The sequence below is a fragment of the Lynx canadensis genome, chromosome B1 (genome assembly GCF_007474595.2).
Source record: "Lynx canadensis isolate LIC74 chromosome B1, mLynCan4.pri.v2, whole genome shotgun sequence".
NCBI lineage: Eukaryota > Metazoa > Chordata > Mammalia > Carnivora > Felidae > Lynx > Lynx canadensis.
In genome coordinates this window covers 142,239,987-142,256,401 of record NC_044306.2, presented here as the reverse complement: position 1 = coordinate 142,256,401, position 16,415 = coordinate 142,239,987, and the positions used below count along the sequence as shown (strand labels likewise).

Here is a 16,415-nt window from a genome sequence, read left to right as displayed (position 1 = left end):
TATCAACGCAAATATATAGTTTGTGAGATTTAGGCCAGGGCTGAAGGTTTTCAACAAAGATAAATGAACTGAGGTGAGAGGCAAGAGTGGACAAATTGCAGCAGGCATGGTTCAGTGCTATGGAAACAGGCTTTTTCATCATAGATTTTTGTTGTTGTTTACATTTTTCTCACATGTAAACAACATTCTCCCAAATTTCAAAGCTTGAGGTGCCTTCTCCACTTGTCTTTCTCAGCTAAAACCTTTTCCCCTGTTCATAGAAGATAGTGAAAATTAAAAAGAAAACATGAGGGGAAAATATCCAGATGCAGAAGCATTAAAAAAATGCTGTGGGTTTTGTGGAATGCCTGATGGGATGGCTGTACTTTTGAGTTCTTACCTGGAAGAGGAGATAATACTGAGAATAATATGTAGAGGGGGAGACCTGGAAATTTACAAACAGCTGATTTGCTAGGGTTGTACAATTCTGGGGGATTGAATTTTGTTTGTTTAGGCAGTAATGACAGAATGTAAGCAAAAGAAGACAAGTGTCAGTAAAGAAATATTATTCTGAGCATTTTCATATTGTATTCCATGGGACTCAAGTTTTAAACAATGGTTAATAGGTATTGCATGCAAAAAAAGACTTCTGGCTAAGTGAATTTGGGAAACTCTCGGTTAAATAAAGTGAAGCACTATTCTTTATTGCAGAATTTCTTAGAACCTTAAAAAGGCAGATGTGCATTGTGAATTTCTAAAATGAAGGAGACTGGACACCATTTCTCACACATTTCATTGCAGACCCCTCCCCTTTATTTGTTATAGCCTCTCAGAGCTGATGAGTGTTTTGCAGAACAGTCTTTGGGAAGTCCTGCAATGATTTTAACACATTTGACAATTTATTGGCACTCCCTAAAGGTAAAGTGAAATAATGAACCAATACTCAGATTATGGATTTCCTTTCCCTCCTTTCTTCCCTCCTTCCTTCCTTCCTTCCTTCCTTCCTTCCTTCCTTCCTTCCTTCCTTCCTCCTTCTGTCCTCTGGGCAAGCAGAAGGTCACCAAGAGGGCTCAGGTTTGCCACTCTCTTGCTTGTTGAAGAGCACCAAAGAGCAATCAATAATCATCTTCCAGTGTTAGGTCTGAGAAGTATTTGCTCTCTGAACCTAACTGAAGCCATTTGTGGACTGATCAGAAGCCCTGTTAACATCTTTCTTCCAAATCATAAAAAGAAAAACTTTTGAGTCCCTCCATGATTTCCCCCATTTATTGTCATCATTTCTGAAAGATGGGAGCTCTAAAAAATGGTGAAAATGTTAAAATGCACAAATTAAAGGAGCAACAAATGCCTGTTTTAGAATAAGCTGATACAACTCCAACATCAAGCAATGAAAACCCAAGTTCAAGTGGAACATAATTAAGGAGCTGGGAAGAAGCCCTGTGTGAGCCAGTGTGCCGGCTCTCTGCCTCCGTGCACCATGGCTTGAAGCCAGAGGTGAGAGCCAGTTCTTGTTTGACACCAGCTTCTGCATGTGGGGCAGGTGCGTTATCACTGCCCTACATCTTGCTGTAACTGCTTCTGCAACTACAAACTGAAAGGAAGGTGAGAGAAACACACTATAAACATGAAGCAGTTACTACCTTATTTTGATCATCAATACCAAGTTACCTAGTACTTGGCATTGACTAGCTCACATTTCCTGTGAGTGATCTTTTCGTGGTATCTAATAATAGGTGACTGTTCTGAGGGCTTCTTATGTGGCATGCATTGTGCTAATTGCTTTGAATGCATTTTGCCATTTAATATTAACAATGATCCTCCAAAGTAATACTAATGCTACATTTGAAGAAACTGAAACAGAAAGGTAAGTAATTTGTTCAAAATGACAAAAGTAGGAAGACAGGGCCAAGATTTGAACTTAGTGTGATTCCAAAATCTACATGTTTAACCATTTTGTTGTACTCTACGGTGCTAAATATAGTTTTACAACAATAGGGACTCAAGAACAATTTTTTGATTAGTGGATTAAAAGGTGGATTAAAAGGGACTGGCGCAACAGGATGTGATAGAGAGCATTGTTGGGGAATGTTCCAAGAACTTCCTTGTCTGTTTCAAATGCTAAGGAAGCTGTTTTAGACTGCCACGTACTCTTATTGTATATATTGTTATAAATACATACACTTTAAAGAAAAACATTAATGCACATTGAAATTTAATAATTTATATCATTCTGCATTTACTTTATTTTTTTTAATATTTATTTACTCATTTTTGGAAAGCACAAGTTGGGGAGGGTCAGAGAGAGGGGGACAGAGGATCTGAAGTGGGCTGTGAGCTGACAAGCTCACGGTAGCAAGCCCAGTGTGAGGCATGAACCGTGAAATCATGACCTGAGATGAATTTGGACACTCAACCGAATGAGCCACTCAGGTGCCCCACATTCTGCATTTACTTTAAATGTTTATTTATTTTTGAGAGATTGCAATAGTGCAAGAGAGAGAGAGAGATGGGGGACAGAGGGTCTAAAGCTGGCTCTGTGCTGACAGCAGAGAGCCCAGTGCGGGGCTCAAACTCACGAACCAAGATATCATGACCTGAGCTGACTGAGCCACCCAGGCGCCCCTTACTTTAATCTTTTTCAGTGGATACGTTGCATTTTTTTATAGTCGTAGTCAGCACCTATGTATTTCTTTGTTCATTTCTCTTAAATATCACTTTAATTTATGTATTTCCGTGTGTTGGCAAATATTGGAAGAATCCACATTATCATCATTTGTAATGGCTAACTGGTGTTCCATTATGTTTGTTTTCCTTAATTTGAGTGGCCATTTCCTATCATGGAGCTGGGCAGTAACCAGCAGGAGGTGGATTTACCGCCTGGCCCATCAGGGGTTAAGTATGAGATGCAGGGTTTCAGCTGGGACTAGGTCTGTTTCTCAAGTTATTGTTAATAGTAACATTGGTGTGTTTCTGGAGTTTTATACTTTTCAAAACATTTTCTCATTTATCTTTTCATTTGATCGTCCAGGAAACCTTGCTGTAGAGGTGGGAATTCTTATTCTGTGGGAATTCTCAGTGCAGTGATGGACTGGCACATAGATGGTGATCAAGAAATGCTGTGTAAATACATGACTCGAATCTGGCGCCCTAATGATTACGATAATCCCTTCTAATGCTTCACATGGTAATTATGTCAAGGGTCTTTCTTCTTAGTGTGACCCATTTTTTGCTTCTTATCTCTTTCTTGTTCGCCTTCCACTTCATTCCATCTGGTCCAATTCTTCTATCTCTATATTTTTTCAATTTTCTAGTATCTTTTTTTTTTTTTCTTTAAACACTTGCTGCTTTATTTTCCTTATCTTCTTCTTTGGCAATTCACTTTCTTTTCTTATTCCTCATCTTGTCAGCCTATCTCCTATTGCTTGAACTATGAATTGCATATCCAGTCTCTCTCCAGAACTTTCAGTAATTGTCTCTCCCTTGTTCTCCCAATTTGTGTTTTATTTAAGAGACCACCCTGTCTGTTGAAGGATGATTGAATATTTCAAGGTGTTTCTCTTCTTTACTTTTCCTTCCAGAAAAAAAAAAAAAAAAAAAAAAAGAACATGACCTATGCTTAAATTGGGGCCTTCCTAAATTAAAAAAAAAAAAAAAAAGGAAGAACTTGTATATTCTCCTTCATGTGACTTCTACTAAATAATATCTTACCTGGCTTTAGTAATAACAGAAAGACCTTACTTAAAAACCTTCTACTTGGCAGGGCTCCCGATGAAATCAGGACTGCTGTTGTCTTCATAAGAACTGCAGGCCACAGTCTTGCTCAAAGAACACAACTGAATTTAGACCCACAGGTCATCCTCTCAGTACTAAAGATAGCAAGATTGCTAAGGCTGCACTTAGCCATGTTTCTTACACACATGTAAATCTCTGTGGTTTACATGCTATAGGCAAAAACAGTGATTTAGATGTAGGCGTGACCATCAGTACCAGTGTCAGTTCTGACTGGGCCTACAGCGGATAAAGAATAGTGGCCAATGGGGGCGCCTGGGTGCCTCAGTCGGTTGAGTGCCAACTTCAGCCCAGGTCACAATCTCACAGTCCGTGAGTTCAAGCCCTGCGTTGGGCTCTGTGTGGACAGCTCAGAGCCTGGAGCCTGCTTCAGATCCTGTGTCTCCCTCTCTCTCTACCCTTCCCCCGCTCACACTCTGTCTCTGTCTCTCTCTCTCAAAATAAATAAATAGAATAGAATAGAATAGAATAAAATAAAATAAAATAAAATAAAATAAAATAAACATTAAAAAAAATTTAAGTGGGGTGCCTGGGTGGCTCAATCGGTTGAGCGTCTGACTAGCTCATGAGTTCGAGCCCCATGTCAGGCTCTGTGCTGACAGCTCAGAGCTTGGAGCCTGCTTTGGATTCTGTGTCTACCTCTCTCTCTATCCTTCCCCCACCCCCTCTCTCTCTTTCTCTCTCTTTTAAAAACTAAATAAACTAGGGGCGCCTGGGTGGCGCAGTCGGTTAAGCGTCCGACTTCAGCCAGGTCACGATCTCGCGGTCCGTGAGTTCGAGCCCCGCGTCAGGCTCTGGGCTGATGGCTCAGAGCCTGGAGCCTGTTTCCCATTCTGTGTCTTCCTCTCTCTCTGGCCCTCCCCCGTTCATGCTCTGTCTCTCTCTCTGTCCCAAAAATAAATAAACGTTGAAAAAAAAATTAAAAAAAAAAAACAAAAACTAAATAAACTTAAAAAAAATTTTTTTTTATTTAAAAATAGTAGCCAACATTTTTCAGCATTTACTACGTGCCAGCTCCTCACGTGTATTATCTCATTTAATCCTGACTGCAAACCTTCGAGGTCAGTCCTATGATTGGTAGCATCTCCATTTTATAGCCCAGGAGACTGAGACTAGGGACATTAGCCAATTTAGTCAGTGTTTCACAGCCAGGAAGTAGTAGAGCTGGGCATTGAAGTGGGGCCACATCAGAGGGCACACAGCTGAGCACATGTCACCAGCCTCTAACCAGTAAGACCTTCTCTGCTTCTCAGCAACTGTACTATTTGGAGCTCCCTTTGGTGTTTTGTCATCCTGCCCACCCTGGCCTTTTCTTGCGCACTGTCCCCACTTTTCCTCAACTCCAATCTCACTCAGATCAGTTTACATCTCTGCTTTCTTTCTCATTCAAAAGAATAACATGATCTGATAAAAACAACAACAAAAACTCTCCCTCACATTTCTCCTCAAGTGTCTCTGCATCTTCTTTTAGATACTTCTTTTTCCTTACTTTCTCCGAGAAAGGAGTCCCCCTCACCCTGGCTCCTCCATCTGTGGCCTGGAGCCTGTCTGTGCATCACCCTTGTGAACTGGTCTTTCCAGGCAGTTATTTCCTCTTCTTGTTACTCATTTCCCCCTCTCCTTCCCTCCCTCCCCTCGTCCCCCAGCCCCTTTCCTCTGGGACCGAAGCAGCCTCAATCCAGTCCTCATTTTTGTTTTCTCCTCGGAGCCCATGTTTAGTGCACACGTGATGGCACTCCCAGCCTCAGTCCAGTCCTCGTTTTTGTTTTCTCCTCGGAGCCCATGTTTAGTGCACACGTGATGGCCATTTCCAGGCCCTCAGTTTTACATGTCTACCTCCTGGACAGCTACTGCACAGGAGCACCATACTCAAAAGCTCCAAAGGAAACTACCCATCTTCATTTCCCTTAATCTACCAGGTCCATTTCTTCCATCTGCTGAATTTCCTGTCCACCCACTACTGATTTTTCAATCAGGGTAATTCGAAAACAGTTGAGTTGCCCTGCTTCCCCCCTGCCCTATTGCACATTCCAATCACTGCCGCATCTCACCAAGTTCAAGTCCTTCCTATTCTCTTTGGATAAAATATTCTCTGGTCCCCCTTAAATATATGTTGCATTTCAGGCGTGGCTTTCCTAAAGTAGACCCTGTCGTGAGCATCTCAAGGGAAGATGCAGCATCTGACTCAATGCTCTGTCTCCTGAGGTAACTTCCACAGTGCCTCACACCCAACTCACATTCCATAAATGTTCATTGAAGTGAACGTTTTCTTGTTGGGGAGGTAAACCAAGAGCAAAGCATGAGCTTTTGGAAGGCTAGGTAGGAGGCATCGTCATACACGGAGGAGTGGTTCTCATGACCCCTTGTTGGCAGCAAGAACTGGCACCAGAACTGAGCAGAGAGCTGTGCTCCGTCCATCTGGCACTGCCTCTCGCTGCTACAAAAGAACACAGGGTTTGTAAGAGCTCACTCACGGGTGGGCTAGGACAAAGCAATCTGTGGGGAAAGAGAGGGTGCTTTTTTCCCTTCCGCCATCTGTATGTTATTTTGTGGATTTCTTCTGTACTATCTCACAAGTAGTACCTCGTCAATTTTAAAGGTGGCATCTGAATTCCAATTCTATACACACTTTAAGGGCCCCGAGTTCTGGCAAGAAATCATTTCTGTTTCGCCTGATGAGGAACAGCCACAAGTGCTGATTATTTTAACCGCTTCCAAACGCATTTAATGTGGTTGCATTAAGAACCTAATCGACTGACAGGACATTATTAAAAACTCACTGTGTGTCTAAATTTGTCTTTATAGGTCATTATTTATCAGCTAAGGAGTCACTGCCCCATAAAACCAACATCCAAAGCCATTGCTTTGACAGTATGCATTTACTTTAATATCTTCAAGCTTTTTTGACTTCGCTCCAAAGACGTGAAATAAGTCATTTCACTGCCGTGTGCTTCCATCCATCATGATTGTGGGTAATCCTCACTGATCCTCGAAGCAGAGCCTTTGTGATTTGAAGAAAGCATCACACAGTGATGACCACATGTAATTTCCCTACAGCTGCAGGGTGACATATTAGAGGATATTGCAGCTGCTGAGTCAAAATTTTTTTTTGTATATTTAAATTTTTAGCATGTCTGCATGCTGTGCATATTTAGGGAACAAATGGAATCCTCCACTTGCTTAAAAACAAGAAATGTATGTATTTCAGCCCGAGCTAATACTCCCTTTCCAGTCTCCCTTGTAATGTGTTCATTAATTTGTTTGTTTAAAGTGCTAATTCATTGGGTTCGTTAGCAAGCAGGCACACATACAAACAGCTGGAATTTCATCTGCCCTGCCCTGTACCACATGCTTATTCTACACCAGTAATCTGAAACAGGCTACGCATAAATGTATCCCGGGTCTCTCTTCTTTCTTTGTCACCCTTAATGAGTCATATTTAAAGACACTTCACTGTAATTGAAATCGTGACAAATAAAGATTTACTTACTGAGTAGCATTGCTAGGACCTGGAGAGACAGCCTCTGGAATAGGAGCTGCTTTTAAGCAATTAATGGATACACACTCACCATTTAGACATATTTGAGGTTAGCCTCCTTTTTTGATTACAGACAGCAAGGTCAGATGCAAATGCCTTACTTCACAGATGGGGCTTTTAGGATGGGACGTTAATCCTTGCAGAGGTTGCTAGATTGGTGGGTTGGAAACTCCATTCCCCTATTATAGTAACTGCAGCCCTGGTTCAAATTAAGCTGTGACAGTATAAACTTCCTCTAGTGAATCCTGTGAAATTGTTCCAAATGTCACCTGCAGGGAGAGGAATGGGCAGGAAATGTGGGGTGAGGAGGATTATAGGGGAACTCACTCTGGTTTGTTGGCCTGAGAATACGGCTGCCATTTTGAGGACACAATTTCTGACACTAGTTGTGTTCGTACAGTGTGGGTCCAGCAAGGATCTGAGTTAGAATTTGTCAGATGGTCACCACCTACCAGGAAGAAAGCAAGAGTTGCCTCTAAATTAGCTTAATTCTTAGAAAATATGCCTATAAATTTTCCTACACGTGAAGTGACGGGTGTCAGAGTAGTTTCCCGGGACACATGGTCATCTGCTGCAGTGCCTGGATATGGGGCTCACACCACCTCTTAATTATGTTTACAGTGTATAATTAATACATTTGGCTGGCTGTGGGACATTTATCTTTTCATTATCTCAAATTCAACCAACAAGGCAGTTGTAAATTGTCACACACATAGAGCCAAGTGGCGCCCTTTTCCTCTTGGCCTAAAGTGGATTTTGAAAACCAGGATGAGCCTTTTTCATGAGCCTCCAAATCCCCTACAACCTATTAGTATTTTAACTCCAATAATCTTTTTTTTTCTTTCATTCAACAAATAGGTAGGGACTACCCACTAGGTACTACTGATTTGGCCAAATTCTACTTTGTTTTAATTTTTAAAGGTATTTTAGAGGCTGACATTTTGCAGAAAGGTCTTCCTGGGGCATGCCTGAGAGACAAACCACTGGTATGTTGGCCTTCCTTCTCAAAAGAAATCCAAGATCTTCATTCCTGGTCAAGATAGCTTTCATGTACTTATGTTATAGTATTTTTTATATTCTTATTATGCCTAGTCCAGCACAAGCCTCATGAGAACAGTTCAACAGTGGAATGTTATTAACAGAGAAAGTCTTCTAGATGTAATGGAGGGGAGGAGGTAAAAGAACAGCAGGGACCCTGGTCCCTCCCCCCAGAAAGGTTCATATTGAGAGTTGCTGTATGCCTGAGTTTTCTTAGATTGTTGGTTCTTTGCTATGGTTCTCATGTCTTCTCTCAACACTAGTTACCTTCTATATAACAATTTCTCATTTAAATCTGTAATAAAAAACACAGAGACCTCTGTAAATAGACTGGTAATGAATACACACACACACACACACACACACACACGCACATGCACATGCACACGCACACACCCATTCCTGATTGCCTTTGAGATAAAATACATATTCCTTGCCATGACTTACGTGGTATTCTAAAACTGGTACAGCCAGGTCCTAAGTGGTACTTTTGTATGTTCTTCAAGATCCAGCCATATTGAACTTTTCTCAGTTCCTTGAAGGCATCCTATTCTGTTGGGCTGCTGGGTTTTGGCCCAAGTTTTTCCTCTTCTTGGGACTGTTTCTCATCCTGTCCAGCTTACCCTCACTAGGGGTTCATGGCTCCACCTTCTCCAGGAGGCCTTCCCATCTCCTGGACTGGATCAGGACCCCTATTATAGATTTATATGGCACCCTGGTACTTAGCCTGTTAGCATTTTACAAAATGTTTGTAACAGTCTTCTGGCAGTCCTGCCTCTCAGTGTTTGCCATACACTCTATCATTGCTCATCCCACGGTGCCATCATCTCTACTGCCCTCCGACGCGGGTCTCAATTTGGAGAAAAACCCTCCTTAAGGCAAGAAGCACAGTCCAAGTCCACTTTACTGTTGGATCTTGAATATTCCACTTGGCTGCCTCCAACCTATTCTGTGGGAGTGGAAGGCAAGGGTAAAGTGAATGGTCTTTCTGCCTCTGCCCCTTCTTCCTCTCCAGATTGAAGCATTTTTCTGGGCTTGGGTACAGAAGTGAAGAATGCAGGGGTTGTATTGGTGGTGGAGGGCCTGGGTCTGTTAGCTCCAATGCACTTCAAAGTTTTGTTTTTTTCTTCCATCTTTCATCTGTTCCCTGGACTCTGGGAATTTGGTATCTTTGTAGATTTGATTCTGATAACTTTCTCTGGGAGTACATGATGGTCCATGCTTCCTGGTTCAATGGGGATAGTTACTTGCAGTGAATGAGAAAAGAACTCATTGGTTGATGTATCAAATTATTGTTTGATTACACATATTTCACACTCAACTATAATTATATATCCAGGGTTGTTTTTTTCCCCACCATAATGAAAGCTCTATGCCTACAGTAGGCATTTAAACATTTTTATTGTTTGAAAGATTTTTTAATGCTCAGACTCACTTATAATAAAAGAAATGTAAATGACACCAATGATGTAATAGCAGTTTTCACCAACCAGATTAAACAAGATTGCCTTACTATTTTTCAGTTCCTTAGTGCAGGCAGAGTTATGATGGAACAGTCTTATGAGTGGCTCTTGGAAATGTAATATGATACAAACTCCTGGAATGGAATTTGTAATACCTATTAAGAATTTTACATGTTTTTCATGCCTGTAGTGGTTAAAAGTACATGCACTAGAGTCAGTGTGAAGATGACATGTGTGAGCAAATCAACCTCTGAGTCTCCATTTCCTCATCTTTAAAATGGGGATAATAATACCACCTACTTTATTTTTGCAAATGATATTATGCATTTATAATAATTAGTATAGTACTCAATATATATTCAGAGCTCAATAAATATAAGCTGTAATAATAATATGAATTGCATCCTTGACAACGTCTTTGGGGAACTAATCTAAAATGCACAAAGGTCTTATCTGGGCCTTCATTATGAAAGTGGACAAATTGGAAGTAAATGTTCAAGTACAGTTGACTCTTGAACAACAGAAGTTTGAACTCTGCGGGTCCACTTATATGTGGATTTTTTGTTGTTGTATAAATACAGTACAGTACTGTGAATATGTTTTTTCTTATGATTTTCTTTCTTTTCTTTTCTTTTCTTTTTGAGAGAGAGCGAGTGAAGGAGAAGCAGAGAGAGGGGAACAGAGGGTCAGAAGCAGGCTCTGTGCTGACAATAGAGAGCCTGATGCGGGGCTTGAACCCACAAAGCATGAGATCGTGACCTGAGCTGCAGGCAGATGCTTAACCTACTGAGCCACCCAGGCTCTCCATTTCTTATGATTTCTTAACATTTTCTTTTCTCTAGGTTACTTTATTGTAAAAATACAGTATGTAATGCATATAACATGCAGAGTATTTGTTAATTGATTAACTTATTACAGTCACCTATTTAAGGCTTCCAGTCAATAGTAGGCTATTAGTAGTTAAGTTTTTGGGGAGTTGAAAGTTGTACACGGATTTTTGACTGGGCAGAGGTCAGCACCCCTAACCCTTGGTTTTTCAAGGATCAACTATATAAGAAAAATGGTAAATTTCCTGTTTATTTATTTAAAACTGGGATATTATGCAGTCCCTAAAATGATGTTTATAAAGAGTTCCTAATGATATGTAGAAATGCTGATGGTATTGAGTTAAAAAAAGATATTAAATGACAACATTTAATATAATCTCATCTATGTAAAGAGATATATATGTAAAATTAATACAGAAAAAGAACTAAGATAAAAATGTCAATGTTAGTAGTTATTTACTCTGAGAGGGCTACTTAGGGTGATTTTTGTTTACTTATACTTAGTAAAAGTGTTTTTCATATTTTCTGCCATGGCTCACTTTGTATTCAAAAAATAAAACCTCAAGCTTCTTGTCTGAACCACATTCAGCCCCTCTTCTGGGCAGAAGATTGCAGTGGCTCCCAGGCCTGAGCCTGAAGCTTGCTTACAGGTGGTACCCAGTGGGACTGACCACTGGTAGCCTATCATGCCTGAGTTCTGTGGTCTGTTCTCAGGAACTATACTTATTGGATTGTAAATCAAAACACAGGTATTAATTCTCACGCCCTTTTTGCCCTGGTTTCTGGCTTCTTTCCCTGCACATCATTACTCATTTTGAGCTCTCCCAAAGAAATCTCTCCTATAAAGAGATTTTGACTTCAAGCCTTTCAAGACAGAAGTATTTCCCAGGTTTTAGGAGTTTATTTTTCTTTTCTGGTTGGTTTAATAAAAGCCAGATTGGATTGACTCTAGAGCAGGATTTCAGAGCATATTTAAGTGGCCTTCTGATAGAGCTTGTAAGTGAGAGAGTTGGGATGGGAGGTTTGCATGAATATATTAACATGGGATCACTTAGTTTGTTGTTTTGGAATGAATTTATTCATAGGATTGGGTGTTCAGTATGACTTTTTAAACCATGGATGAATGAATAAGGGATGCATACAGGTTGTAAACAAAAAGAGGGAGTCCAACTTCCAGATTGGGATACTTTCTCATGTGTAAGGAAAACTTTAAACTTCCTTGCATTAATGCAATGCTTTGGGCAACCTGCATTTGATTGTTTTATATTTTCAGGTGTCATTTATTGATTTCTCTTTGCCTCTGGGTACTGACTCCAGAATGCAATGTGATATGTCTGGCAATTGGTCTGATGCTTTCTTGAGGCTTAACATGGAGCTATGAACAGAGGCAGAGGCCTTGAGTGATTTTGGAGTCTCAGACTCTTGAGCCCTTTCCACTGGCTTCTAGTAGCTGTATACCAAAATATGATGCAAACAGCCATGTGTAGTTTAGGACCTTCAGAGAGTGAGAATTGATTAGGGGATGGCAGAAGTTGAGTGTGGTGAGGAATCCCTACATTTATCAGGCAGTCAGAGGCAGAGAACAAGGACCTGGCCATGAAGAGCACCAGGATAAAGCATATGAAAGCAGAACAGGGGTCAAAGAGAAGGGTGGCCGGGAATGTCCTGTGTTACAGAGATCTCCCGGTGGGTTAGAAATTAAAGGAAGCTGTTAGATTTGGTCATAAGAGGGGGTGAGAGACATTTTCAAGGCAATACCACAGCACTTTCGTGGAGGCTGAAGCAGATCCTGGGAAGCTGAGGAGTTAGGGAGGCAGGGAAGTTGGGTGGGGAAGGGAAGGCAAGAAACGGCAGCATGGTTGTGGAGAAAAACTTTGGAGGGGTAGGTGATGCAGAGGCTCTTCAGAGGTTGAGGTCAAGGAGAGTGAAGAGAGGTGGGATAAAAGATGCAATAATGCTGAAAAAATGTTCTAATGTTGATCAAGGATATGGGTGGAGGAATTAGCCATTTTATCCTCTGAGAAGACAAGAAATAAAATAAAAATGGGTAAAGAAAGATGTTTTGAGGCTGACAGGAAGGAGTCGAAGGTGCTCCTGCTTGATGGGCTGAATGAAGTAGAAGATAAGAGAATCTGGGAGGAGGTGGGAGGAGGTGGGCAGGGTTGGGGTGGTGCCTGGAGCCAGGAGCAAGGGTTTACAAGCAGCTGCTGTGTGAGTGGGAAGGAGCATCCACAGTCTAGCTGTAGCTTCCTTGAGAAGTAATTAATGCACATTACACTCATTTCAAGAGCTTCTAGAGATCCCCAAGATCAGACAAATTCATAAATATTTATTTATTGTACCCACAAAGTACTCCAGAGATCTTCTTACTTTCTCTTCAAAGCGTCCTTGGTGATTATTCTTTTTCATTCCTTTAATTGCACACCAGAGAAAGCCTCAGTTAGATGCAACTAGTTTTTAGACCACTGAACACCTGCAGATCTTGTTGATGCATGCCTGAGCCCAGAACTCTCGGTAAGTGCTGGCTTGAAAGAGGAAGAGGCCGTGACTTTTCAAATAATGGAGCCTTGAATTAGTAATGTTGCTTGGGTTTCTCCGGTTTCCAACCCTAGCAAGGGCACCTGCTCGTTCAGGTCATTGTCAAACACGGTCACCTCCATTTGTTCCAGTAACTTTTGAAGCTTTTTGAATCCCCCCTTTTGCTCCTGGCACTGTGAGGAGGGCACAAGAGAAAGAGAACATTGTATGGAAACCATACACTGAATCAGGGGGAAGTAGCCTCGTATTTCCCTCAGTACAGTCATTGCTTCCTTTACAATTTACCAAAGGTCTATAATGAGGATTAATTTGGCTTTTAGGGATTGAAAATTGTTCCTAATAAGGGGAAAAGGCTACCTGTAATTTGAAACTCCCAAAGTTCAGAGAAGGGTCAGGGGCTGTTAGTTTACATGCCCAGAAGAGTCAGCATTTTGGGGAGGACGCTTTGGGCTCAACTTCTGGAGTGGTTGTGCAGGTCCCCAAATGGCTTCTTGTGGCAATGAGTGGGTGCAGGTGTGGGGCTGAGATCTATTTCTCCTGCGGGGAACCCATCTCACCTGGTCAGCAATTAAGTCTCACTGAAGGTATTGAGAAAAAGACCTGTTTAAACAGATTTCAGGGGGCAGGTTATCTGCAGTGATTGACAGTGATTTTTTTATGTTTGTTTATTTATTTAGAGAGAGAGAGAGTTGTGTGCTCATGTGTGGGGGAGGGGCAGAGACAGAGGGAGAGAGAGAGAGAAAGAGAGAGAGAGAGAGAGAGAGAGAGAGAGAGAGAGAGAGAGAGAGAATCCCAAGGAGGCTTCATGCTGTCAGGGCAGAGACCGACATGGGGCTCGATCTCACAAACCAGGAGATTATGACCTGAGTAGAAATCAAGAGTTGGACGCTCAACTGACTGAGCACTCAGGCGACCGATCATTGACAAGGATTTTTTAATCTAAACATTGCTTGAGATCACAATCTCTATCGACAAGACCCTGAGCTGAACAAGACATCAGGTCCCTGAGTAGTGCCTTAGCAAGTGCAGACAGTGCTTTGAATCCTTCAGGGATAGATGGAAAAGCCTGTGGTTAGAAGTCTAACCTTCCATTTCCTAGGCCTTTACTCTTCTTTCACTTTGGTGGGTAATTCAGGATTTGTGGATTTTCTTCCACCTTTGGGATGGAGGATGGCAAACAGGACTTGAAGGGTGATTCCACCTAAAACGAGGCAGAGGACGTGTTCACCAATAACGGGAGCTGAACGCAACCAGATTCTTTAATTAAAGGATGACTATTTTATAGGCGAGAAGAGAGACCGTGCTGGCCATGCCAGATGCTTTGTCTTAGAGCCTTAATCACAACTCGTACAGCAGGGCTTCTGTGAATTATGTATCGGGTCATGAAAACAACTTTTCAACTCGCAGCTCTTCCTTGTAACTTTTCCTCTGTTTGAAGACTCAAGTTTTCCACCAACTCAACCCAGTTTTCTACTAACCCCAGCCCCTCCATATCAACACCTGAGACAGGTATATGGACTCTGGGAGGCCAATTCCTGAGAAGGCAGCTTGTGGAGGGAGCTGTGCCCAGCTCAGGAGCACTGTGAAGGGGCGGGGGTGGGGGGGCGGAGCACGCTGGGCCAGAGTTCTCAGCACCCTTGGGGGAAATGTTGATGATATTGATGGTACTATTCCTGTTAGTCTGACAGTTCTCTCTGTACTCCTAGCAAGGATCTATCATATGCCGCCCCAGTACTTGAAGGTCGTTGAGTTGAAAAGGGATGACAAGTGAATAGCTGTGCTGGGCCTGGCCATTTGCTAAAAACCTCAAACACACAATTTGTACAGGTCCCAAGCGTCTACTTTCCCGATGTATGCTGCCTTCGAGCTCTTTTCCTGCTTTCCGTGCTGCAGCGGGGGTAATTGCGATCCCTTCTGCCCTTGGGTGTGGTAATGAGACCTCGTGCTCATGCTGTCCATGCCTTCTGTGTGTTCCCCTGCCCTCTCCAGACTGCCATCCTCTGTGCCAGCACTGTGCAGCCGACCTCCACAACACCGGGAGCATCTGCCTGAGCTGCCAGAATGCCCGGTACCTGCTGCTGGGGGACCACTGTGTTCCTGATTGCCCTTCTGGATTCTACTCAGAGAGAGGAGCTTGTAAAAGTGAGTAAGTGCTGGATACAGGAGCTGGTGGTGCCTCACGAGTTTCTCTTTGGGGCAGTAGTGGAGAAGATTTGAACCGAGAGAGAGAGAGAGAGAGAGAGAGAGAGAGAGAGAGAGAGAGAGAGAGAGAAGGCGGGAAGCATGCTGTGAGACAGTAAACCAGACCAGCTAACATGCTAACATTCTCAGTTGGGGCTTTTACTAACGCCTCTCAGGCTGCTGCTTTGGAAAGGAGTTTGACTTCATAGATTCTCTTTGTGTCTCTTTTTTTCTCTGCAGAATGTCACTCCTCCTGCAGGACCTGCCAGGGTGCAGGACCCTTCTCCTGCACCTCCTGTGACGCCAACCTCGTGCTGTCCCACCTTGGGACCTGCAGCACCGCCTGCTTCCCCGGGCACTATCTCGATGATGGCCGTGCTTGTCAGCGTAGGTTTTTAAAAATGAAATTTCTCTCCTTTCCTGCTCTTCTGGAGTCACTGCAGGAAATATTAAGTTCTTGCGTCCATATTCCCACTTGATAGCCTTTACTTTTTTAAAAAGACAGTTAAGGGGTGCCTGGGTGGCTTGGTCGGTTAAGCGTCGGACTTCGGCTCAGGTCATGATCTCATGGTCCGTGAGTTCAAGCCCCGCATCGGGCTCTGTGCTGACAGCTCAGAGCCTGGAGCCTGTTTCAGATTCTGTGTCTCCCTCTCTCTCTGCCCCTCCCCTGTTCATGCTCTGTCTCTCTCTGTCTCAAAAATAAATAAATGTTAAAAAAAATTAAAAAAAAATAAATAAAAAGACAGTTAATCTACAAAGGTGTATGGATGCCATTAGCAGGCTATAATTCAGACATTGGCCTAACCGGGAGGTGCTGGGCTAGGGATCTCCTCTGCGAGGACCAGCTGTGTGATCTGAGGCCACTCATTTAGCTTCTCTGTTCTCTAGTTACCTCATTTTTAAAATAGTATTGGTCTATTTTATCCTTGTGGTTTCTCTCGGCAATTCAATTCCAAGATCCTGAGCAGAGAGTGGAACTCTCTCTGGTACACAATCAGTGACCAGTGACCTAAGCACTTGTCTGGAATTAATTTGTTTTCTGTATATATTTGTTGAATATTG

At 42.4% G+C, this 16,415-nt stretch overlaps 1 protein-coding gene across 1 annotated transcript in view; it reads left to right on the top strand.

Moving 5' to 3' along the window:
- FRAS1 (Fraser extracellular matrix complex subunit 1) overlaps positions 1–16,415 on the top strand; it is a 424,264-nt gene that overhangs the window by 244,240 nt on the left and 163,609 nt on the right. The window contains exons 21-22 of the mRNA XM_030313622.1: positions 15,162–15,314; positions 15,594–15,740. Coding sequence (XP_030169482.1) covers positions 15,162–15,314; positions 15,594–15,740 — 300 coding nt within the window. The remainder of the gene's footprint in view (positions 1–15,161; positions 15,315–15,593; positions 15,741–16,415) is intronic.